This window comes from Rhincodon typus, chromosome 7 (genome assembly GCF_021869965.1).
Source record: "Rhincodon typus isolate 14 chromosome 7, sRhiTyp1.1, whole genome shotgun sequence".
NCBI lineage: Eukaryota > Metazoa > Chordata > Chondrichthyes > Orectolobiformes > Rhincodontidae > Rhincodon > Rhincodon typus.
In genome coordinates this window covers 74,074,126-74,099,533 of record NC_063338.1, presented here as the reverse complement: position 1 = coordinate 74,099,533, position 25,408 = coordinate 74,074,126, and the positions used below count along the sequence as shown (strand labels likewise).

General features: G+C 38.0%; 1 protein-coding gene across 1 annotated transcript in view; it reads right to left on the bottom strand.

The window, feature by feature from the left end:
- The window catches only part of LOC109915955 (rho GTPase-activating protein 15), a 580,076-nt gene that overhangs the window by 61,511 nt on the left and 493,157 nt on the right, over window positions 1-25,408 (bottom strand). The window contains exon 12 of the mRNA XM_048599243.1: window positions 19,750-19,827. Within this exon, the coding sequence (XP_048455200.1) occupies window positions 19,750-19,827 (78 nt within the window). The remainder of the gene's footprint in view (window positions 1-19,749; window positions 19,828-25,408) is intronic.

Sequence of the window (25,408 nt, the reverse complement as noted above, 5' to 3'; positions counted from 1 at the left end):
TCAGAAAATCTTCTGAAGAAGGGTCTAGGCCCGAAACGTCAGCCTTCCTGCTCCTCTGATGCTGCTTGGCCTGCTGTGTTCATCCAGCTCTACACCTTGTTATCTCAGATTCTCCAGCATCTGCAGTTCCTACTATCTCAGGATTTATACATGAAGCACTATAACCTGCAAGGCTGTGGACAAGGTGCTCATAGATGGGATTGGAATGGATGGCAATCTTATTTCACCAGTGCTGACACAATAGGATAAATAGCCATTTTTTGTGCTGTACATTTTCCCTGGTTTTGTAGTTCTATAAAAGTAGCAATATCGAAGTAAACTCCACCAAGGAACAATTTGATATGTCCTAATAATGATTGTCCATAGGACTGCAAAATTAATCAATGGTTTGTCTACCTAATTTTGTTTTTGATTCATTCTTCTGACCTGGGGATCACTGACAGGTCCATGCCTTGCTGCTCATCCCTGGTTGCACTGAAAAGTTGTGATGAACTGCCTTGTTGAACTGTTAGAGGCCTTTTAGTGAAATTACTACAACAATACTATTAGGCAGGGAGTTCCAGAAAAGCATCATGACAATGAAGAAACAAGGAGCTCTGTTCATGGTAGGATATAATTCAATTCAGAGGCAAATCAGGAAACAACTTCATTTCTATACACTTGCTGTCTTGTTCTCTCAGGTCTTGTGTTTGTGAGGGAAAATTGATAAAGCTTACCTAAATGCTGGCAATGCTTGCCTATCTTAAAAATATTACTGTAATATTTATTGGTTTAACATTTCTTCATGCAGCCCAACAATTTTGCAGAAATTTTGGTGTTTGGAAGTTTATTGCACCTTTACAAAGAGGAAATGTTGATGTCCATGAGTCTATAGGTTCCAGCACTGTAAATATTTTTAAATGCATGTTCATAAATCATGTGGGTAGTAGTAAAATGATTACAAGGGTTATTTTTTCTATACATTATATATAAATAATACAATAAAATAGCAGTGATCAGATCACTGATTTGGATGCTATTTATGACACATGGATAATAATTCACTCATTAAGAATTTCTTGTCTTCCTTCTCAAATTAAGACATTTTTACTTTGAGGGAATGCTCAGGTGTTAATATATCCAACTGGATATGGAAAGAAAACTCAAGTTAATTAAAAGTAGGTGAAACATTATCAAAATGATTAACTTCAATTAATGCTAATAGCTGGGATTTTAGCCCCAACAACTCTGAACACCAGAATCCATAAATTCTCATTCATTCTTGTTTAATTAATTCATCACTTCTCACTTCTTCACAGTAATATAAATGTGAAATATGGCACCAAAGAAAAATGAAAGAAATGGATTTTAGCTGACTACTGTCTTTAGTTTGAAAGATGGCATCATTATGAACTAAATTAACAATACTTTTGCATTTGTATTCACTTATCAATGTAATTAAATCCTTGTTAAACACACCACATGGGTTGTAATAGTGCTTAGGAGACTTGTTGACTTTCTGTTATTTTATCCTCCCCCAACAAAAAAAACAATTAATTGAGTTAAAACATTTTATTCAGTAAATTATTTAATCAACTTTAAATTGTTATTTAAATGAATAATTAAACATTGTTTAATTAAGGTTTTCCAATGCCATTGGCTCCTGTTTAATTAATCTACAATTTTCACAATAAATTAGATCACATTTGATCGACTCATTTACAACTTGTTCATGTTTATGCTATAGTATGATAATTTGTTTATATTTTTGAGATTTTATTTCACAAGGTATATTGCTATGATTTCTGAATCCCAGTGGAACAATTTTTTAAAACAAAAGTTGACATTTCTCTTCAGGTAGCTTTTTATTTAAAATGGGTGCTAAGCTAAGAATAATTTATCTTTTGTAAGAAATGCAAGGTCAGAAGTTCTGCAAGAGAATTACATATAAGCAACCTTTACTATCTGGTCATGTCTACTGTTAGAGAATGAATATCAATATGGATTTTCTTTTTTTTTCATTGGATTAAGCGCTTGCCCATTTAATCTCTAGGATAGGTTTTGGACTTGGTTATTGCAGTACAGTAGGAAATGTGTTCAGGTTACTTAATGATTTCTTGAGCCAAAAGATGCTGTTCTTAGGCACTACGTTTTGGCCAAGATCCATTTACAACCTAACCCATTATTTCAGCAATGATTTGCCGAATGATTTGAAATAAAACTTTCTAATTAAACTGCTCATACTACTTAACAATAATACTAATCAGTTTATTGGTTCGTTCGAACTTGATTGGCATTTGGTTGGTCAACCTATCTATTTTAACACTCATTACATAATAACTTTTGGTTTTCCGATCCACTTTCTATCAGTAAGGCCAAAGGAAAATTCTATAGTCTAACCGAAGCATTTTATGTTTCTGGTTATCACTAAAATTAATTATGTTTGATTGCAATACAGCTAATGTAGTCATCTTGTCACTTTAATTTGAATACTGATTAGTCACTTAGTAGTATCGAAACAATTAGCATATGTATATATCAAGTTATTCTACAATCAGTTGCTGTCAATTTTCTGCATTTTCTTACTCATTTGGTTTGGCAATTCATTAGTGTCCATAATTGGAATTTCTCAGAAAGTTTGGTTTTCTGTAACTCAGTTCTCTATTTTCATTTAGAAGCCAAATTTTCTTTCAAGAATTAGTCTTTGACGTTTTCTGATTTATCTAGCATGACGATGTGATATTTAACAACATTGTGTAAATGTTCATTGAGATTCACTATTACAAAAAAAAGCAAACTTAGCTGGTGTTCTGATTGTGTTGTTCAAGATCTAATCAAGATTGTCAGCTTTTATCCCTATTACTTGATTTGCTTAAATTCCAGCAAAATGCAATCAGTGTAAGACTTTGGATTTTGGTGTATAATGTGTTTCCATGTTTCATTCAACACTTTATGCAGACTAGTACTCAATCATTTTTTTTTCCCAGATAGCAAAGACTAAAGTACTGGTAAATAAAGTGATTGGGTACAGGATCAACTGGTGTATTTGGTGAGTTTTTGACACATTTTTTGAATAATATGTTAACTGATCATTCACATGTGAGTCCACAAACTCAAAACAGACTGAGCTAGCATAATTTCAATAATATGACAGACGAACAGACAGGGAATAGAGGGATATGGAGCACGTTCAGGCAGATGGATTAGTTTAGAATAACATCATGGTCAGCAAGACATGGTGGGCTGAAGGGCTTGTGCTGTACTGTTCTACATTGTATGCTGGCATGCATAGTTACTGAGATATTAGATGTCATCTGTGGGGAAAGAAAAGCATGACAACTGGAGCAAATATTGGTGGTAACAAAGTGGAGAAAAGTAGGGTATTACAACATTATAGTCAATCAAAACCTCAGTTCTGAAATGACAAGCTAAGGATGAATTCAACACACTGCCAAGCACGTATTGAAGATTAAAGTGTGAATCAGAAAACAATTTCGACCAACACTGAAACAATTTAAGTGTGAAACAACATAGTCAAAGGTGGTCCACACAAAACAGCTCAACTCTCTGGACACTTCCCTTCTTGGTTCCCATTAATTATGCTTTGAAGCTCCTATGATATTTCTAGTGGACTTTCATTCCTTCATTCCATAAACCTCTACACATCTTCAGTAATCAGTTCTTATCAAGGTGTTCCCAGTCTTGTTAACATTTTAATTCCAAAGTTGCGCAGAAACTATATTTGTGTTAGCAAGGTATAAAATGACACCTGAGACTTTAATCATGGTGATGGAGCAAATCTAAATGAAAACAATATGTGACCTGACCCAGAAGCAGTTTTGAAATAACCTTAATATATTTTCAGTTCTTCTGTAGTTTTTCAACTTTAGATTTTTGATGACAGATATAATCTAATATACTACATAAATATAAGTAGTTATTTTGTGTAAAACAGTTTTCCTATTTCTCTCAACAAAGAACAAAGAAAATTACAGCACAGGAACAGGCCCTTCGGCCCTCCAAGCCTGCACCGATCCAGGTCCTCTATCTAAACCTGTCGCCTATTTTCCAAGGATCTGTATCCCTCTGCTCCCTGCCCATTCATGTATCTGTCTAGATACATCTTAATTGACGCTATTGTGCCCGCCTCTACCACCTCCGCTGGCAATGTGTTCCAGGCACCCACTACCCTCTGCGTAAAGAACTTTCCACGCATTTCTCCCTTAAACTTTTCCCTTCTCACCTTGAAATCGTGACCCCTAGTAATTGAGTCCCTCACTCTGGGGAAAAAGCTTCTTGCTATCCACCCTGTCTATACCTCTCATGATTTTGTAGACCTCAATCAGGTCCTCCCTCAACCTCCGTCTTTCTAATGTAAATAATCCTAATCTACTCCACCTCTCTTCATAGCTAGCGCCCTCCATACCAGGCAACATCCTGGTGAACCTCCTTTGCACCCTCTCCAAAGCATCCACATCCTTTTGGTAATGTGGCGACCAGAACTGTACGCAGTATTCCAAATGTGGTCGAACCAAAGTCCTATACAACTGCAACATGACCTACCAACTCTTGTACTCAATACCCTGTCCGATGAATGAAAGCATGCCGTATGCCTTCTTGACCACTCTATCGACCTGCGTTGCCACCTTTAGGGTACAATGGACCTGAACACCCAGATCTCTCTGTGCATCAAAAATACACTGTTTCAATATAACATTTTCAAAAATTGCAGAGAAACAAGTGAGAGGTAATAATTACAAGTCATGTTGGACTGTTATTTAAATGAACTTAAGATTCAAAGTGATTTTGAACTGATCCTTCTAAATTCATTTATGAATAATGCTGTCCAATTATTATTATACTTGCATCCAAAAAGTCCATTTATCACATTAAAATGTCTGAAAGCATTTCACACAATTAACTTTAACATACAATGACTGTTGTTATGTAGATCAGTGCAACAGCCATTATGCACCAACAACTTAGTTAAAAATGTAAGGAGAGGAACCATCAGTTAGTGTATTTTATTTTGGGGTAATGGTTAATGAATGTTGTCGGAACCATGGGAGAACTCCATGTTATTTGAATAGTGATGTGGGACATTCAGAGATCCAACAAAACAATCTGACAAGGCTTTAAAATTGAACCCAGAGGAAAATGCCTTGGAATATATGGCATTACTTCACTCATGAATTCATATGCCAACTACATTTTGAATTTTGGCCTTAGTATAGGACAGAACCCTGCAATCTTATGATGTTGGCCCAACTGAGCTAACAATTGATGTTGTGTTTTCTGATGTGACACCATCATCAATACAATAGGTATATCGGACTTTGTCTCTTTGCACTTGTACTACCATTTCGCCATAGAGGCACAAAAAATGTATCTATAGATGTATATACCAGCATTTTCTGCGTCACAGTACAACTTTACTCATGATGACAAATCATGGGTTGCATCAGAGAGATAATCATATCTGGATATCTAAGAAATGGTGTTGAAGAATTGGATTCTCGTTCCTAGTACTGGAGCCAGTGCCCAGGAAAATTAGGATCTGTATCATTGGGAAAGGCTACACTTGAACTGTGCAGAGACTAGTTTTCTCACAAGCTGCATATCTAGGAAAGTAGATATAAAATAAACAAGGGGTGAGGTGGTGGGGTGGAGAGAGGTGTCAAGCTTGGGAAAATGCAAATGATTAAGTAATAGATTTGATTTAGAAGAGCAAAATACTGACATGGAAAAGAAGTCGGAGAATGGCAGGAAGGGATGGTCAGGAAAAACAAACCTGAAAGTATAATAGCAGTCAAGACCAGATGCTACAAAGACAACGAGAAAAAACTAAAAGGTTAATTTCTGAATGTGTGGAGCATTTGTTTCAAAGGAAATGGATTGATTGTACACATAGAAGTGAATAAATATGATCTAATAGCCATAATGGAGTCATGTTTGTGAGATGACAAGGAATATTGAGGGTGACACAACATTCAAAAAGGTAAAGACAGAGGTAGCTATCTGAATCAAAGATTATATTGGTGTAATAGTTCAGACTGATCTTGGTCCAGATAAGACTGTAGAATCAGTTTGAGTGGAGAAGAAGGAAGAAAATGTCAACAGTAGAAGAAACCTCCAGAACAATAACCTCAAAACTGGAAGTATACAAAGAGAGACAGGAGGTGCTTGTGGTAAAGACACTAATTATGGATGATTTAATCTACATAAACTGGAAAAATCAGTTTGGTAATAGTTGCCTCGATTAGGAGATTGTAGAATACTTTCAAAATAGTTTCTCACAGCAGCACATTCTGGAATCGACCAGAGAGCAGGCTATACTAGGTATTGTGTAAGGTGACAGCATTAATTAATGACATCAGAGTAAATGAACCTCGTGGTAGCAGCAATCATCATATGACTGAATTCTACATCCAGATTGAAAGTGAGCTGAGTGGATCTAAGGCTAATATTTTAAACTCCAAGAACTGGAAGAGGCAGAAAATAGGAAGTTACAAGCTAGCTGGCTTGACATTTGATGTGGAGAAGGTGTTAGAATTGATCATTAAGGAATTTGTAACCGGACTTTTGGAAAATCTCAAAGTAATCAGCAGAGTCCACCTGGGTTCGGGAAATAGAAATCATGTTTAACTAATTTATTAGAAATTGCTGGTGGAGTAATATGCTCTGTGGATAAAGGGAGCCCATTTGATTTACTGTACTTGGATTTCCAGTAGGCATTTGACAAGATTCCACGTAACAGGTTATTACATAAATTAGAAGCTCATGCTATAGTGGGTAGCGTACTAATATCCAGAATAGATTTACTGGCTGGCTGGCCAAAAATAGTGCAATTATCAATGGGTCTTTTCCAGATTGGCAGGACTTCTCATCCCATTCTGCCACACATCTCACCAAAGTCCACATTGCTCACACCCTCGTAAAATTCTGACCTACATTTTCTTGTAGTGAAATGCTTTCTCACCATTGTACATTTTCATTATATGTGCTCTGGCTTTTACCCCTTCAATCTGTTCATTTACGCAGATTAAAGTTCTTTAGTTTAGTTTATGTAGCCCAGGCAGTCATTAAAATATTAGCATAAGAGAGTAAAATACATAGATTAACCTTAATAATAACCCTTTTCTTTATGTTACCCAGCTTCCTGATTTACCAACAAGTCAGAATAAATAGCTTTTCTTCCTCTGTGTCATGTACCCGAAATTATCGGGTAATTCAGTACCAAAGTTTCACGGATAAAGTGTTTATATACATAGGCATTGGAAACAGATGATGAAATAATTTATATACTATGCTGCACACCAGAAAATAAATTAGCATTCCTAATAAACAGTTTAAAAGTACATAATTTGTTTTTTAGAAAATGACTTGCCTGTCACAGGTTAATTGGATAGTCTGGTTGGAAACAGTCAAATATACAGACGATTTGAGAGCACTTCCTTTTCTGATGAAATATTACCTACTGATTGGTTCAGCAAACAATGAGATTTGTAGTAGGACCTGGAGACTGTCATGCCAAGCTTCACATAAACACAGTTTGAAAGTGAGACCATTAAAAGGTGAAACATTCTCATAGTTACCTAAGCTTCTAACATAGGCCTGTCAGAAAGGAAACATGCAGAACGATTTAAATAGGCAGCAGTGTCTTTTGATTCCTGAAGTTGACTGTGGGTGTGGAGCCGGATATCTGCAAATATTATTTAGCAGTTTAAAAAAAAGTCTTTAAAGAGATTAACTCTTTTGTATATAGTAGCACTGGGGAGGTCATAAGCTCTCTGTCCTCCCAATCCTTGCTCTCGACAGGTAGATAGAATCCATTTAGGCACATATCTATAATAACTCATCATTGTGGAGCTATGTTTGACTTGGCAAAGAAATCAGAGCAGATATTTACTGCAGAACACAGCTGGGACTAAAGAGTCTAGTGCTGTAAGATTTTGTGATCCCTGACACATGTATACTTAAGAGGTATACTTCATTATAATTGGAATATTACTGGATATTCACCTATAAATCATACTGCCACATTGATTTCTGTTGTACTGTATTGGGTATTTGGATTTATTCATGCAAATCAGATATGAATTGATGTACAAAGCAACGCAAATTGGAGGGTGCTGGGTTTTCCTGTGTGATCAGATTCTTTTCACCTTATTACATGTGCATGAGTGAGTTAATTTTATTGGCAGACATGCAGGAAGTTGAAAAAGCGACTGGATAGCATTTCGTCCTCTGCAACCCATTGCTCAGCCTCTGCGCATTACCTTAAGCTATCCATGGGGATGTCAGAAACAGAGGAAAAAGTGAAGTTTTCTTCCCCTTGGATGGCAACAAGAGGCTATCCCAACTGATGAATGCAGCCTACACAGAAGTGGCTACAGATCTTAGCGCATAAGGACTGTTCAAGAGAACCTGGGTCCAGAACCACAAAGAGGGTGAATTATCTATTGCACTCTTTAACCAATGCACCATGCTCCTGTGAGTGAGTTAGCATTGTAAGGCTGCCAGTGAAGAACGCTGTCACTTTGGAGGTTGAGTCCCAGGCATTTCTACCAAGTGCTCCATGTGCAATTAATATCTGTCACTTCATTGCAGCGACCAGTGTAGAACTGCTGGCACTGCAATGTTACTGGCTCTCTCACATCTGCCAGGGTCCATACATAAAACACAAGGAACCCCAACACTCGCTATCTTGTGCACCATCATCATTGACTTTATATCATAACCAGGAGAACATACACAGATAATAGCTCTTAAGCAAAGAGTTATACTGACAAGCATGCAACCACAAGATAGCCTTTGGAGTTGATCCGCCTTCTGAGTTAAGACAGGCCTGTCTACCCATCACCTTTAATCAGTGTGACCATCTTCTTGGGTAGCCTTGTTGGTCCAATGAGTCTTCACCCAGAATACTGGAAGCATTGAATGACAAGAATGCAAATTGCACACAACTAAGATTTCTCATGAGCCGGTTGACAGGGTGATGTTTCAGCCCTTGCACAGTATATGTTCATACAAAGAAATGGTTTGATTCTCATGATGCCAAGTTAGTGAAGAAGTTTGTGCTCACCTGAGCTTGAAAGAAGAAGTCTATCCTGCCAGGTAAGTTGTTAATATACAGTTAGTAAATGATGGATTTATCATTTTGGTTGAGAGGACTGTGAAAAGGAATGTAATTCCAGAAGGCTGGTGTATTCATGAAGAAATGTTAATCAATGCATAAGAGTTTCTCACCAATTACGGCTGGGAAAGTCATCCCATCTGAAACATTCGAGAATTTATTGCAAAGATTTAAGCCACCATTAAAAATCTATCTCCCCGAAATGGATTAGAGTTATGTCGGAGAAAATACAATAAAATACAGGAAGTATCCTGAACCAGGACCATTTCCAGTTTTAATACAGATGGGTAGATGGGCATGCACCAACCAGCTTGCAGAAAGTGGACTTGTCATTTAAACATATGGCTACATGCCTCCATTTAATAGGGTTAGGCCCAAGAAGCTGTGTTTGTAGTTTCACAAAGCCTAGCAATTTAAAAGAGGTGAGAATGGCTTCATGAGGAAAATGCTGTTACAGCATGACTTGTGGTTCAGTAAGAACAATATGGTTGTTAGAGACTTTACCAGACCCTTACCCTCTAATTGGGTCCCCAGGCCTCATGCGATTCATAAGAACATAAGAACATAAGAACTAGGAGCAGGAGTAGGCCATCTGGCCCCTACAGCCTGCCCCACCATTTAATAAGATCATGGCTGATCTTTTTGAGACTCAGCTCCACTTACCTGCCCACACACCGTAACCCTTAATTCCTTTACTGTTCAAAAATTTATCTAGCCTTTCCTTAAACACATTCAGCGAGGTAGCTTCAACCGCTTCGCTGGGCAGGGAATTCCACAGATTCACAACCCTTTGGGTGAAGAAGTTCCTCCTGACCTCAGTCTTACATCTGCTTCCCTTTATTTTGAGGCTATGCCTCCTAGTCCTAGTTTCACCTGCTAGCAGAAACAACCTCCCTGCCTCCACCTTATCTATTTCCTTCATAATCTTATATGTTTCTGTAAGATCTCCCCTCATTCTTCTGAATTCCAATGAGTATAATCCCAGCCTACTCAGTCTCTCCTCATAATCCAACCCTCTCAACTCTGGAATCAACCGAGTGAATCTCCTCTGCACCCCCTCTAGTGCTAGTATATCTCTTCTCAAGTAAGGAGACCAAAACTGCACACAGTACTCCAGGTGTGGCCTCACCAGGACCCTATACAGCTGAAGCATAGCCTCCCTGTTTTTAAACTCCATCCCTCTAGCAATGGCAGACAAAATTCCATTTGCCTTTTTAATTACCTGCTGCACCTGCTATCCTACTTTTAGCGATTCATGCACAAGGACACCCAAGTCCCTCTGCACAGCAGCGTGCTGCAATTTTTCACCATTTAAAACATAGTCCATTTTGCTGTTATTCCTATCAAATTGGATGACCTCACACTTATCGACATTGTACTCCATCTGCCAGACCTTTGCCCACTCACTTAGACTATCGATATCCCTCTGTAGACTTTCAGTGTCTTATGCACACTTTGCTCTACCACTCACCTTAGTGTCATCTGCAAATTATGACACACCACACTTAGTCCCCAACTCCAAATCATCTATGTAAATTGTAAACAATTGCAGTCCCAACACTGATCCCTGAGGCACACCACTAGCCACTGACCGCCAACCAGAAAAACACCCATTTACCCCTACTCTTTGCTTTCTACTCGTCAACCAATCCTTTATCCATGCCCATACCTTACCTGTAATACCGTGCAACTTTATCTTATGTAGCAGCCTTTGGTGTGGCACCTTGTCAAATGCCTTCTGGAAATCCAGATACACCACATCCACAGGTTCCCCATTGTCCACCATGCAAGTAATGTCCTCAAAGAATTCCACCAAATTAGTTAAACATGACCTACCCTTCATGAACCCATGCTGGGTGTTCCCAATGGGAGAATTTATATCCAGATGTCTTGCTATTTCTTCCTTAATGATAGATTCAAGTATTTTCCCCACTACCGAAGTTAAGCTAACTGCCCTATAGTTACCTGCTTTTTGTCTACTTCTTTCTTGAAACAGTGGCGTCACATTGGCTGTTTTCCAATCTGCGGACACCACCCCAGAGTCCAGTGAATTTTGGTAAATAATTACTAGTGCATTTGCTATTTCCCCCATCACCTCTTTTAGTGCCCTGGGATGCATTTCATTAGGGCCAGGAGACTTGTCTACCTTTAGCCCCATTAGCTTGCCCAGCACTGCCTCCTGTGATAATGATAGTTTCTAGGTTCTCACCTGCTATAACTGTCTTGCCATTAGTTTTCGGCATGTTATTCATGTCTTCCACTGTGAAGACCAACACGAAATAACTGTTTAATGTCTCAGCTCTTTCCTCATTCCCAGTTATTAAATTGGCCTTCTCATCCTCTAAAGGACCAATGTTTACCTTCGCCACTCTTTTACGATATACATAGTTATAGAAACTTTTGCTGCCTGTTTTTATATTCTGAGCTAGTTTACTCTCATAATCTATCTTACTTTTCTTTATAACTTTTTTTGTGGCTTTCTGTTGGCCTTTAAAGATTTCCCAGTCTACTAGTTTCCCACTAATCTTTGCTTTTTTGTATGTTTTTTTTCAATCTGATACTTTCCTTTATTTCCTTAGACATCCATGGCTGGCTCTCTCTTTTCCTACAGTTCTTCCGTTTCACTGGAATATACTTCTGCTGAGCACTGTGAAAAATCGTTTTGAAAGTCCTCCACTGTTCCTCAATTGACCCGCCATAAAGTTTTTGCTCCCATTCTACCTTAGCTAACTCCTCCCTCATAGTCTCCTTTGTTTAGGCACAGGACATAGGTACTGGATCTAACCTTCTCACGCTCCATCTGTATTTTAAATTCGACCATACTGTGATCGCTCCTTCTGAGAGGATCCCTAACTGTGAGATCATTAATTATTCCTGTCTCATTACACAGGACTAGATCTAGGATAGCTTGCTCCCTCGTAGGTTCCATTACATATTGTTCAAGGAAATTATTGTGGATGCATTCTATGAACCCCTCCTCAAGGCTGCCACGACCGACCTGGTTTGACCAATCGATATGTAGATTAAAATCCCCCATGATAATTGCTGTACCATTTTTACATGCATTAGCTATTTCTATATTTATTGCCCGTCCCACCACGATGTCATTATTTGGTGGCCTACAGACCACACTTATCAATGACTTCTTCTCCCTGCTGTTCCTAATTTCCACCCAAATGGATTCAATGTTTTGTTTAGTAGAACCTATATCATCTCTCACTACCGCCCTGATATCATCCTTAAAAATCAGAACAACACCACCTCCCTTACCTTCCTGTCTGTCCTTCCGAACAGTTTGATACCCCTGAATATTTAACTCCCAGTCATGACCATCCTGTAACCATGTCTCTGTAATGGCCACTAAATCATACCCATTTGCCATGATTTGCACCATCAACTCATCCACCTTGTTTCGAATGCTCCGAGCATTCAGATAAAGTGCCCTTATGCCAGGTTTTGCACCTTCTTTTTGGGTCCTATTACCTCCATTATTAACAGCTCTTGAGTTCTCCTTCCCTTTAACTTTTTCCCTAATTTTCAATGGAGTTGAAGCTTCCTCGTCACCTGCTAACCTGCTGCTTTGCCTTACATTAATTGTTATTCTCCCTCTACGCTCACTTAACCCTTCTCCCCTTCATGACTTTAATCAAGAACCCTGGACCACTATTGGATCTTCCCACCTATGACCTGTGGCATTTCTTCTTAACACAGCCCCACCTCCCACTGCCTGCCTTCATACATGTACCTGTTCTCTTGCTTTGTCCCTGCGAAGGCTGAAGGTTCCTCTTACTGTCTGGCCATCAGGGGACCGGAAGCTCGCAGGAAGAAAAAGATTAAAGCAGCCTTGCATTTAAATTCTGCAAGACATTTCAGCTAATCTGTTTGATACCATCGGTTAATACTGATTTCACAACAGCCCCTTTGCTGCCCTTTTTCTCCATACTTAACTTGCCTCGGGGCTAACAAGTAGGCCTTTGAGTTGTAAGGCCATGGTAATCTAGGCTGAACCTTCATTCTGTATTAAGAGTAATTGAGTGTTGTCTCGTACATTGGACATGAAATGAAGACCAAAACTATCTATTGAGATGGATATAACACATATTCTAGTTTCCTAACAGTATTTATTCCAGGCTACTAAGGCATGTTAGCTAACCATTTGCCTGATATGCTGTAACAACTTGTTCCTTACGAATTGTTTTGTAGGTTCTTCCAATATTGTTGTTATTTTCTGAAGACTTGAATTAAAAGGACTGTGAAAATTAGTTGATTTGAGAGACTAAGGAAAGTAGGTTTGTCTTCTTTTAAAAGGTCTTAAGGTAGTTGGCTTGAACTTGCTCATTGAAAGTCATGTATGGATTTAATGTTGTCAGGAGTTGTCGCCATTTGATATTGGTTGGAGTTCAGTTGCTGTGTCTCCTGCTGAAAGAAGTCACACGGCTCATCCTCTTTCACCTGTTTTGAAATGTCTTCTGGGAATCCAGTGTGAGAGCTGGAAACAGAGACATCTCTCCCAAGCAAACTATTTCTGAGGAAATCCCAAAGACAATTGCACACGTCTAATGACAACTGTCTGTGTCTAATGATAACTGTTTACATGAACCAGGATGCCAGACCACAAGCCATCTGGAACATTTCATATTTTATCCCATTTTTCTTCAAGAGCTAAGCATTATTCAGTCAACGTTTTTCTTAAAGGTTTGTCTCCACAGAGAATTTTGAAATAAGATTAATTAGGGTTTTACCTTACATGTACGTTAGGTTATTTCGAAAGTTATATATTTATATTGTCAAGTTCTAAATTGTGTTAATTAGCTTTGCATCTTTTTTGAAGAAGACTTGTTTTATAATACATCAATAGATTTGTTGTTTATCACAAAAACCTGTTTGGTGGATTTTTGTTCTGGATCAGATAGACCGGTATATGTAATTGGCCGTAATGATAGATGGGGTAAAGCATTTTTAATTAAATATATGTTGTGATAAGTGAAGTAGTGAAACTAGAGAAAGATAGTTCAATGCTCCCAACTTCGTTGGTAACAAAATTGTCTAATGCATTTCCATGTAGAACAAAAGTGCGTACACTTCAAAGGAGATGAATTGGCAATGAAGTGAGGCATTCTAAGGATGTGAAAGACTTTTCATGAATACAAGGTCTTTCTCTATACTCTATTCAAATTTAATCTGAATTAAAGGCCCATATCATGTCATTTCTGCACAGTGGGAAAGTTGGGTCCTATAAAAACCACAGAAACAAAAGCTTTTAAACACACAATGTAAGAATTATATTGAACATCAGCTGGAAGACTAAGAGATAAACATTGAAATAAAGAGAAGGAATGAAATATGTGTACAGTAACAGAGTATGTTATAACAGTAAGGGCATAATGCATACACCATATTAATTAAGATCAATGCCCTGAAAAGAAATGGATAAATGCCAACTAAAAAAATTTAAAGGAGACACAGACATTGGGCTGGATTTTTCTTTGGAGCCCAACCCATCAATGCTTTGGCGTCACTCACCTAAGGCATGATTTTAAAGATAGCCAAATAGCGGCCAGGGAGCATGCTCCCCATCCAACTGAAGATGATGTGTTGGCATCCAAAACTGGAAAGCCAGCAAAGCACATTGGTGGCCATGGCAGGTGCATTTGACTGGGCTTCTGCTGGGATGGAGTAATGCCTGGCCCTACTCTCTACAGCCTGTTGCCAGAGGACAATCTCCAATCCTTGGCTGTGCCTTGGCCTCGTGAACATTTTCTGAGTACACTTCATATGCCAGTTAGTTAGCCGAGAACATTATCTGCTGTTTATGGGTGGCTAGGTGTTACCCTGTCCCTCACCCTCTGCTTCTGCCCAAAGAAAAGACTTCACAGCCCAAAACACTACTCTCCAATTTAATTTTCTTCACACATCTAGTTCTGCCTCTGACAGTAATCGAAAATTATACCCAATGTGTAGTGTTAGGCAAATAGGAAAGTTATCAAACATATGGCCCATGAATATTGTTACATCAGATCAAATACATGCTGACTTCTTTCCTCTTCATGACAAGTTCATGGTAGTGAATCTAGAAACAATTTGATACATATAAATTCTTAGATATCTTTTAATTAGTTCTGTGATCCAACATCATTAATACCATCTAGGTAGTGCTGTCAGGAATGCTTGTATGTGAGTAGCAACGGTTTGTGAGAAACGCACAAGAAAATGCCCTTTGATCCATCGCATCTACCTCATTCAACCAATGTTCAGCCAGGTATATACCACTTATCCAACTGTTTAACGTAATAAAATATCCTGGCAGAAACAAAAGCTTCAGTAAAGCCCCGGACAACGTTTGAAAAAAACAGAAAAATTTCTCTTCAGGGTTCTCAGTCAGCCAGCCAGCTCTGCAAGAGACTGTTGATTCTTATATTAACTATTTCCTGCTATTTTGTAAAGTATCCTTTATAATTGGACAAAGCCTCTATCAGAAACTTTAGATGCGTTGAAATGTTATAATGTGGAATCCTTTGTTTGAAATGTGAAAGATTTAGTAGTCCAATACAATCATCACCACGGACCCTATCTCATTGCACCATTTTCCTCCCTGCAATACTGTACCTCCCCTGCAACAAATTATTTTCACCTTCTTCAATCCAAAACCAATGTCATGCTGACCTCCATCATTAAGCTTCAGTATGCAGATAATACTTGTGTATATACTCACTCAGAAACTGAGCTCTAGGTCATTGTTGATTCTTTCTCCAAAATAAATGAGAAAATAGACCTTCCATTAAAAATCCTTAAAATGAAAGTTCTCTTCCGACCAGTTCCCACAATGCAATGCCTGTTCCCATTGATTAAGATCAATGGCAAGATCCTGGAAAAAGTTCATTATTTTCAGTTTCTTGAAAGCCTCATGGCAGAGGCAGACATAGTCACCTAAATTTAGAATTTCATCCAATTGTCAGTAGTCTTTGGACAACTGAGGAAGTGTATGTGAGGGACAGGATGTCAAACCTGAGAATCAGGTCATTGTTTATCAGCAGCATTGATCCCTGTGCTGCTGTATGCTTTGGAGACATGGACAACCTACGGCAGGTGCTTCAAAGCCCTAGAGAAGCACTGTAAGACCATAAGATGTTAGAGCCGAAGTAGCCCATTTGATTCTACTCCACCATTCAATGAGACCATGGCTGATCTGACAATTCTCAAATTTATTTTCCTGCCTTTTCCTCACAACCCTTGATTTTCTTACTAATTAAAACTCTGTCTATCTTAGCCTTGAAAATACACAGTGATCTAGCCTTAGAAGCCTTCTGTCATAAAGAACTCCACAGATTCACCACTCTCCAAGTAGAAATTCCTCTTTATTTTTGAATGGGTATCATTGGTGCGTTCACCATATCTTCCCAGCCTGATGGCAAGAAAGGTAGTTGAATGGCAATGTTTTCTCTCAAATTGACATATTCAACATCAAGGTAGTCATCTCTCAAAACCAGGTCTACTGAGTGGTACATGTCATTCATATGCCTGAGACCAGACTCCCATAGCAACAGTACTACTTGCTGAACTCAGTGCTGGAAGGATGACATTGGAAATGCTTTTTGGGTGCTTTGAAAGCATTCCTGATCCTTGCCAACTCCTGGGAGTCTCGGCACCAAACGCATTGATGGACTTCATTGAGTGCGGGTATCAATAAAGTCTAGTCATCAAAGGAAAATTACAAAAACCTGCAGACCCCTCATCTGCCTGACTATTTAAGCACCACTTTCTTCACGTGGCAGAGTTTGCAGATTGTGCATTGGATGCACAAAGTATTTCAGAAATCACTGACTCATTTCCACTGTGACTTCATTCTTGATTCTGAGGGATTACCTAAGATGAAGGGGAATTGAAAAAGCTGTCCAATTTGTCCAAAGAACTGCCATAGGGCATGATGGATCAACTGACCTTTCCCTGTGCTGTTTGGTTCAATGGCCAAATCTAGCTGCACTATTGAAAGACTACAGGGCATTCATATTGACAACATGGTTGGTAAGTTATTTCAAAGTGTGATGACTGTAAAGAACTACCTTTTATCGTCTAATTTTATTCTTCATCAATGCATGTTGTATTCAAATCCCCCCGTTCTTTCATGACTATTCATTTAAATAACCTACATAACTGGGCAGAATCAAATCCCTTCACTTTCTAAAAATTGTAGTAATATAGCTTTTCAGTTAAGGCATCTTGGTATGCCCAGGTGGCTGGATGGCTGGTTTGTGATACACAATGATTCCAACAGCACAGGTTCAATTCCTGCATTGACTGAGGTTAACACAAAGGACTGTCCTCACCAATGTCTCCCCTCACCTGATGCATGGTGACCATCAAGTTAAACAGCCATCCATCATCTCTCTCTATTGAGAGAGCAGCCCTGTGGTCTTGTTATACAGTGGCACCTTTACCTTTATAAATGAAAATAAACCCAGCTCCTTGAACTTTGAACTGATGATTCAATAAGCCAACATGATATCATTTTAGTTATAGAGGTAACAAGGTGTAGAGCTGGATGAACACAGCAGGCCAAGCAGCTCAAAATCTTCAAGATCTCTGAACTTTCTAAGATAAAAATAGATAAACATTTGAAGAAGCTAAAAATGCAGGAATATGAAGAGAGCTCAAGGCAGCTTAGTTTCGGACTAATTCAATACTGCCCTTGCCACTTTGATCAGCAAAAGTGTGTGGTTCTACAATATTTAAATGGTATGTGGCAATCATGATGGCAGAAATGCAGAACTGCTGTAATCTTCTCATCTGATAGTCATATCAGGCATCTTGATTGAACACTGTGCCCCCTTAGATAGTGGCACATAAGTCAACAATTCACTTCATTGTGAAAGTATCACATTCAATCACTGTACAATCCAGCAAAGTATCAATGTGCTGGATTGTGTCTTATTGAATAGATTTTAATTTTTTGTTTAACCGAGGGTGAGAGATAGTTTGTTTGTAGGATCAGCATTGGCATGGACCAGTTGGGCTGAATGGCCTGTTTCTGTGTTATAAATACTATACAAGACCATGTAACTAAACTTCGAAGCACAGTATTCAGGATAGCAAATACATGATTTACATAAACAATTCCAAATTTTATGAAGCAAGTGTGCAAACAATTTATCCAAATCTTGAGCATTTAAGATGAATTAACTCATGAACTGCGCAATCATACTTTTTAAATTGATCTTAAATATAGCTTTGTATTCCATTTGTTGGTAAAGATACAAAGAACAAGGCAATTGAATGCTGCAGTGGAACCTGATGTATGTTCTACTCATAACCTGTATCTGGCAAGTATTGTACTGTATACTCCTCAGAATTTGAGATACAAATTTTCTTATCCATTTCAAAATGGACCTTGCTGGTCATAAAGAGGTGACACAGTGAGCTTCCATTTTAGGCAAATTTCAGCACTCATTAATTTTAATGAAAATAGAATGCTATTTTTGCTGCTTTCTACATTTTCACTCAAATTTCTCCTAAAATATGACAGGTGACATTTGTAAATTATTTATGCAGCAGGTTTTGATTTGGAATGCACTTGAAGAAAAGGCAGTAGAAGTGGATTGAACAGTGACTTTCAAAAGGGACTTGGACAAACGCTTGAATAGGAAAGATTTTCAGGGTGAGGGAAGAGCAGTGAATTGGGAACATTGGTTTTAATGAACCTTATAATGGACTTCTCATACGTTCTATGATACACAATGATGTACTTGTATTAGGTCCAGACGATTTTTTTTTGTTCCAAACAATGTAAAATAAAGTGCTACATGAAGCTAAATGCTTGCATTAAATAATCAAGTAGGAGTAAATGATAGACTTTAGCAGATCAGTGCTTTAAACTGAATGGTTTCGGTTGGCTTTGTCTGACATAACAAAACCCTCTGATGCTGCTTGGCCTGCTGTGTTCATCCAGCTCTACACCTTATTACCACAAAATATTTGACTTGTTTTGGTTTTCCATTCTCTCTTGTTTACCAGAATTAAGACGTCAGTTATCTTGCACAAGAAACAAATGTCGACAATGACAGAAGGACAAATCCATATGATACAAAACAATGTTTCCAAATATGGCTTCATGCAGGAATGGAAACAAATTAAAAAGAATCAGTATCAAACTGATCCAACTGTACTCCACTTGGGAATGGCCAACTGATCAAAACCTCGCTCCTTGGTTATTTGCTGTGTGACCCAAGTTTCAAGCTTTAAGCATTTTTCAAACATTCAAATATAATAAGGATGCATGTGCATAACAATTTGAAAAAGAGCAACAGCAAGATTTGAAAAACAAACATTGAATATTCAGGAGATCACTCTGTTCAAACAAGGATTGAATACACAATCATGTGGAATCCACATTAAGAAGTGGACAGCTATAAAGATTCAATTAGCACACAACACTTTGTCTCAATGTTAGAATGAATATATATTCTCAGACGGGAATAAAAGATCATTTTGAAGTTTGAAACTGTTTTGAAACCATTTATAATGATTAAATTCAACATACTCTCTGCAGCTAGAGAAATGTCAAAGAAGCAAGTCTTCCCATTTCCATTTAGACAGGATGATGAAAATAAAGTTGCACATATGCATTAGGCACTACTCACCATGATCCACTACAAATCGTAATTTCTGTATTGTAGCCAGATTGCCGCTTACTCTGTAAATGCCATCAGCTTCCAAACCTGACAAAATAAGCATTAATCTATAATTAAATTAAAATTTTACAATATTTTTTCATATATGCTCCTTGAACTTCAGGCCTTATTAGAGCAATTATGTCTGCCCAAACTTGCTGGCTGACACTACACATACATTTCTAGTAGTTCACTCATCTGTAAACGCATATCTCATCGTCTGTTTACACCAGATCAGTCTCAAAATATTAATTTTACCTGACCAAAATCTTTGGGCTTCTAAAACATTATTTTCCATTATTTGGGAGCAAACTCAATATATTTGAAACTGGATCTGTTAAAATTCAAAGAGGTAGTTTATTATTTTTGGCTAAATCATGATAATAATGTAACTTTACCAATGCCACATTTGTTGCCTGTTCCTGGTTGCCTCTTGAATATATGTGGTAAATCTATTTCTTGAACCATTACTACGCTCATGATGATGGGCCTTTGCCATTATTTAAAAAAAGGATTTATATTTTCAATGCATAAATGCTAAGCGAAAACAAACTAACATTTAAGGCACAGAAAATTTCCTGGACCCATGTGGTCTGTGACTTGCATGGTAGATCATTCTGTTCCCATTGCACACATACTACAACACTACAACACTTTGAATCTATTGGAGAATCAGAGAAATTATAAGGAGGTAGCCAATGGCTTTACCACCTGCATCAACAAACTAATTAAGCAGCTCAATATTGGCATGATCTGAATCATAGAATTCAGAATTTCAAACCCTGTCACTGCTGAATTTGGGCACATGCAGAATCTTCTTTGAGTTGTGGACATACTCAATAGATATATTTCATTTCCAGGGACATCTTACGATGAGTTTTGGGGGAAAATATGTATTCCTCACTGTTTAAAGTTTTCTAAAATTTTATGGATTTGGTGATTTAGAAATGTCTTACATCTTTGATACCTGAGTCTGACAGTCAGGTGCTGTCATGTGCTGGAAGTGTTTAGAGACTGAGGATCAAAACTGACTCTGAGTCTGTAGTTGGGCAAATGTACATTCATAATCTATCACTTAATTTATTACAAGCATTTGGAGACAGGTTTTGTTGGAAAACATTTTATGAAAATTTTTGAATATTATCCTTAAAGTTGGTGACTTTACATTACCGGTATACGTATGGCATCAGTCTTTTCAGGTTTTCAGATTTACCTGATAACAATATCAACCCCAACATGATGTATAGTGAAGAAGCTGATAGTTTCAGTTTAGTCTAATGGATCTAAAACGTTAATTCTTCTTTCTCTCCATTGATGTTGCCAGACCTGCTGAGTTTTCCAGCAATTTCTCTTTTTGTTTCTGATTTCCAGCATCTGCAGCTTTTATTTGCATTTTGTTTACTTTCAGTTTAGATTAGGTATCATACATAAATTACTTAATTCTGATTATTGATAGTCAGCTTCTCAAAATGGTGCTTTCGTTTTTATTCAGGATCTGCTCTTAATCCATGATTTTGTTTGGAAACTGGAGAAGTAACTAAGACAAAGGGCTTTTTCGTAGATATGAACACATTGAAGTGTTTCAAAGTGTCAACGTGTACAGGGACTCAAGAACTCTCCCAAATGCATATTTTAGATCCAAGGAATAAGGATATATTCCAAGGACATCTGTCGTATGAGAGTGTTGGACAGTACTAGGGACTGTGAAAAGAACACCAGTGTAAGTGTCAAATAGTGTCAGCCAGCATTAAAACTAAGAAACCATCGCAAGCATCTGTATTAGATCTGAGAATTGAGCAGCTTTGTGACTAAATATTTTCATCACCAACTGTGAAAATAGGAAGTAATTAAGCAGTTGAATTAAGATCAAAGTATAATTTAATGAAGATTAATTGAAGGAGCAGAAATGACAATCAGATTTTGTGTTAGAAAATAGGTGCATTTTTACTTTGTTTTGATTTCAGATGTTCATGTCTTCAGTTTCTCATTTTAGTAGATGCAGTGTTTTCTTTGGGGTTCAGAGGTCATTGAGTTAATATATTCTTTTCACTGATGTATACAATCTTTTGAAATATAATTACACAGGAAAACATTAATTATTTAACAGCTCAACTTTGGAGTGTAGGTCTGTGTTGATTAGTGAGTTAAACGAAGATCTTAAGTGACATAAATTTTTAATGTTAGTGCCTAAATCTGGAAGTTGTATGCAACATATGTTGTGAATTCTTTAAAATGAAAATGTTGACTTCCCATCACTTTTGTTAAATATGTTTTGTGCACTATAATAAATTGAATGCTTACTTTTTAAAATGCTGTTAAATAACAACTTACATCCTCGTGCGCTGTATACAGACGAGTATATTATTAAGTACTCACATTATAATTCATAGTACGAGGATATTGCTTGATCTCAATGCCCATTCTCAGTCATGCTGTTATTTGGGAGGCTTGGAAAACAGAATGTGTGTCTCTCCAAATAGGGAGGGAAAATCAGTAAGAAAATTGGCAGAAAAATCATCCCTGGACTCCCCTAGCATGTCTCCTTATTGTTGATACAGGGCTGGTAATTCTGGTGATTTGGGAGTAGTCAGTATGCCTGCCCACTCAATCACGTAGTATGGGAGAATCAAGGGAACTCTGGAGAAACAGTGAGATTTGATGCTTTACACAAAAACATCATGCTTGAAAGTGTTTTACAAGCTGTAACATGGCAATGATTTCACAAATCCCAGAAACAAAGATTTTTCAAAATTGTTTGAAATCCTCAATTTTATAAAGATCTGTGTTTTCTGATGGGTTTCTGATAGGTGTTTTTTCTAGCTATCAAAATGTTTTCAGCAGTAAACTATTTCTTTTTCCTAACTGCACTGTATAATTTTTTTGCTGTGCTCTTAATCTGCAGCGATTGTTTGTTTTTATTTGGTAGGCCTCTTTTCAGGACTTCCAAAAATTACCACTGAACTTTATATTATTTCATTTGATTTATCATTGTCACATGTACTGAGATACAGTGAAAAGTATTGTTTTGTGTGCTAACCAAACAAATCATACCTTATATAAGTACATTAGGGTAATAGAACAGCATGCAGAACATTGTGTTACAGCTACAGAGAACCTGCAGAGAAAGATTAACTCTAATATAGGAAAGGTCCATTTGCAAGTCTGGTAACAGCAGGGAAGAAGCAGTTCTTAAATCTGTAGGTATGCATTTTCAAACTTTTGTATCTTCTGCCCAATGGAAGAGAATGGAAGAGAGTAACACTGGGGTGGGACGGATCTTTGATTGTATTGACTGCTTTCCCGTGGTAGCGAGAAATGCAGACGGAATCAATGGAAGAAAGGCTGATTTTTGTGATGGCCTGGGCTGTGTTCACAACTCTAATTTCTTGTGGTCTTGGCAGAGCAGTTGTAATACTAAGGAATGATGCATCTGAAAAGGAAGCATTCTATGGTGCATCTATAAACATTGATAAGTGGACATGCTGAATTTCCTCAGCCTTCTGAGGATGTAGAGGCGATATGTGCTGTCTTGACTGTAGCATCGAGGTGGCCGGACTAGGATAGATCGTTGGTGATATTTACTCCTAGGAACTTGAAGCTCAAGAACACCTCCATCTCAGTACCATTGATATAGACAGGGGTGTAGTATCTAACTAACCTAGTTATAGTATCCAACTAATGTGTTTAAAGGCAACTGGGGAGGTGATGGCCTAGTGGTATTATTGCTGGACTGTTAATCCAGAGACCCAGGAATGTTCTGATGTCCTGGGTTCAAATTCTGCCATAGCAGCTGGTGGAATTTGAAATCAATAAAGAATCTGGAATTAAGGGTTCTTTTTTGATGACTATGACACCATTGCTAATTGTCAGGAAAAACTCATCTCGTTCACTAACACTCTTTAGGGAAAGAAACTTAAGTCCTTACCTCGTCTGGCCTACATGTGACTTCACACACACAGCAATGTGGTTGACTCTTAACTCCTCTCTGGGCAATTAAGGATGAGCAATAAATGCTGGCCTACTCAGAGATGCCCTCCTCCGGTGAATGAATGAATGAAAAAAAATTCGGAGAAAGTTTCAAGGTGCTCCAGAGAAGTTTTTCCAAATAAAAACAAAATCAATGCCAAATCAAAGCAGGTTAAGGGCACTATAATGGAGGAGAGAGACACTTTGCATGGAGCCTGTGTCTCCGAGCTAGCCTCGGTGCTGATATGGAAACCTAAGCTGGGTGGAGGCAGAACCACTATTCTGAGTGAAACAGCAGCTAGTCACTATGGAAAGAAATGTCTAAAAGCAGAATGAAAGCGCTGCATCCTTTTGTCTGTGATTGCAAAGGCTGACTATGGGAAATGATGTACATTTGTTGAGAGTGAATGGCAACTCAGAGAACTGAGGATTCCACTGCTTTGCACAAGGTCAGCTCTATCCGTAGCGGGTTACTTGGGTTTATCCTGGAAGACATTGTTTGGGGAAATTTACCAGCCCTGTCCTTGTGTGTCTGCATGGGCACAAAAATCTGCTATCCTGTGACCTCGAGTGTGACATGAAACAGGTCAATGTAATCAGGCTTTTTGGGAAGATGATGTTGCTGGGTGCAGTTGGCAAAATGACAGCATGAAGGGAGTGGATGTAAATTAAATGCAGATTTCTTGCTGCTGTTTTGGACTTTAAATAATTGATTGGAAGGAATCAACCATATGGCGCACAAGATCCTTATTTCTGGTTTGCGTAAAGATGATTCTTGTGGGTCCACATGACCAAGGTTAATGGGAACAGAGTTGCAAAGATTCTGGTGAAATGCACCATTTTGTGGAAGATTCATACATCAAACCTGGGTTGAGTGTGAGCTGCTGTTGGATAGGAATCAGTGGCTAAATCCTGGAAGAAGCAAACGATAATTCCATCTCGATTGATCTCAAAGGACTTGGTGTCACATAGGCTGAGTGGGTTCCTTGATAAATCTGTGATATTGTTTTGTGTGCATCAGCTACTTTATGTATAAGTTGTAACACATATTAATCATGATTTGCCTGCTAATAAATGTTAATTCTGGATTTAATTTTATAGTTGTACTTTGACAAAGTTATTGAAATTTTATTCGATTGTCTTTCATTGGGGTCATTCAGCAACATTTAGTAACAGCACCAAATTCACTGAAGTGTCAACAATATGTAATGTATCTCATCATGTCATTTACTAAATATTACAAGTGTTAGTGATTTAAGTTACCATTAATTAATGTGTTTTAATGGCTGAATTGTGAAGCTTGAGGCACCACATTTCTATTGGGTTTCAGGCCTCATTAAGATTCGGCTGTGGCACCAACGGTAGATGATGAAACTATGTTGGGTTGGGATTTCAAAGACATAGTAGGGTAGAAAGGCAGTGATCAAGGGGGTGGATGAGAATGGGGAGGGGGAAAGCAGGCCCCACATTGCTTAAGTATAGGGTTGAGAGCAAACAACGTGAAAGGAAATCCAGAAGTCTTCTTTCGGGGTATAAATAGTGAAAAGGGAGGCGGAGGGCATGGCACAGATACTATGTTCAACATTCAAGTAATGAAATTTCAAATTCCTGTCTTTCTAGTAGCAGGCAATCCAAAGGCATTGATTTATGGAATAATAAACAT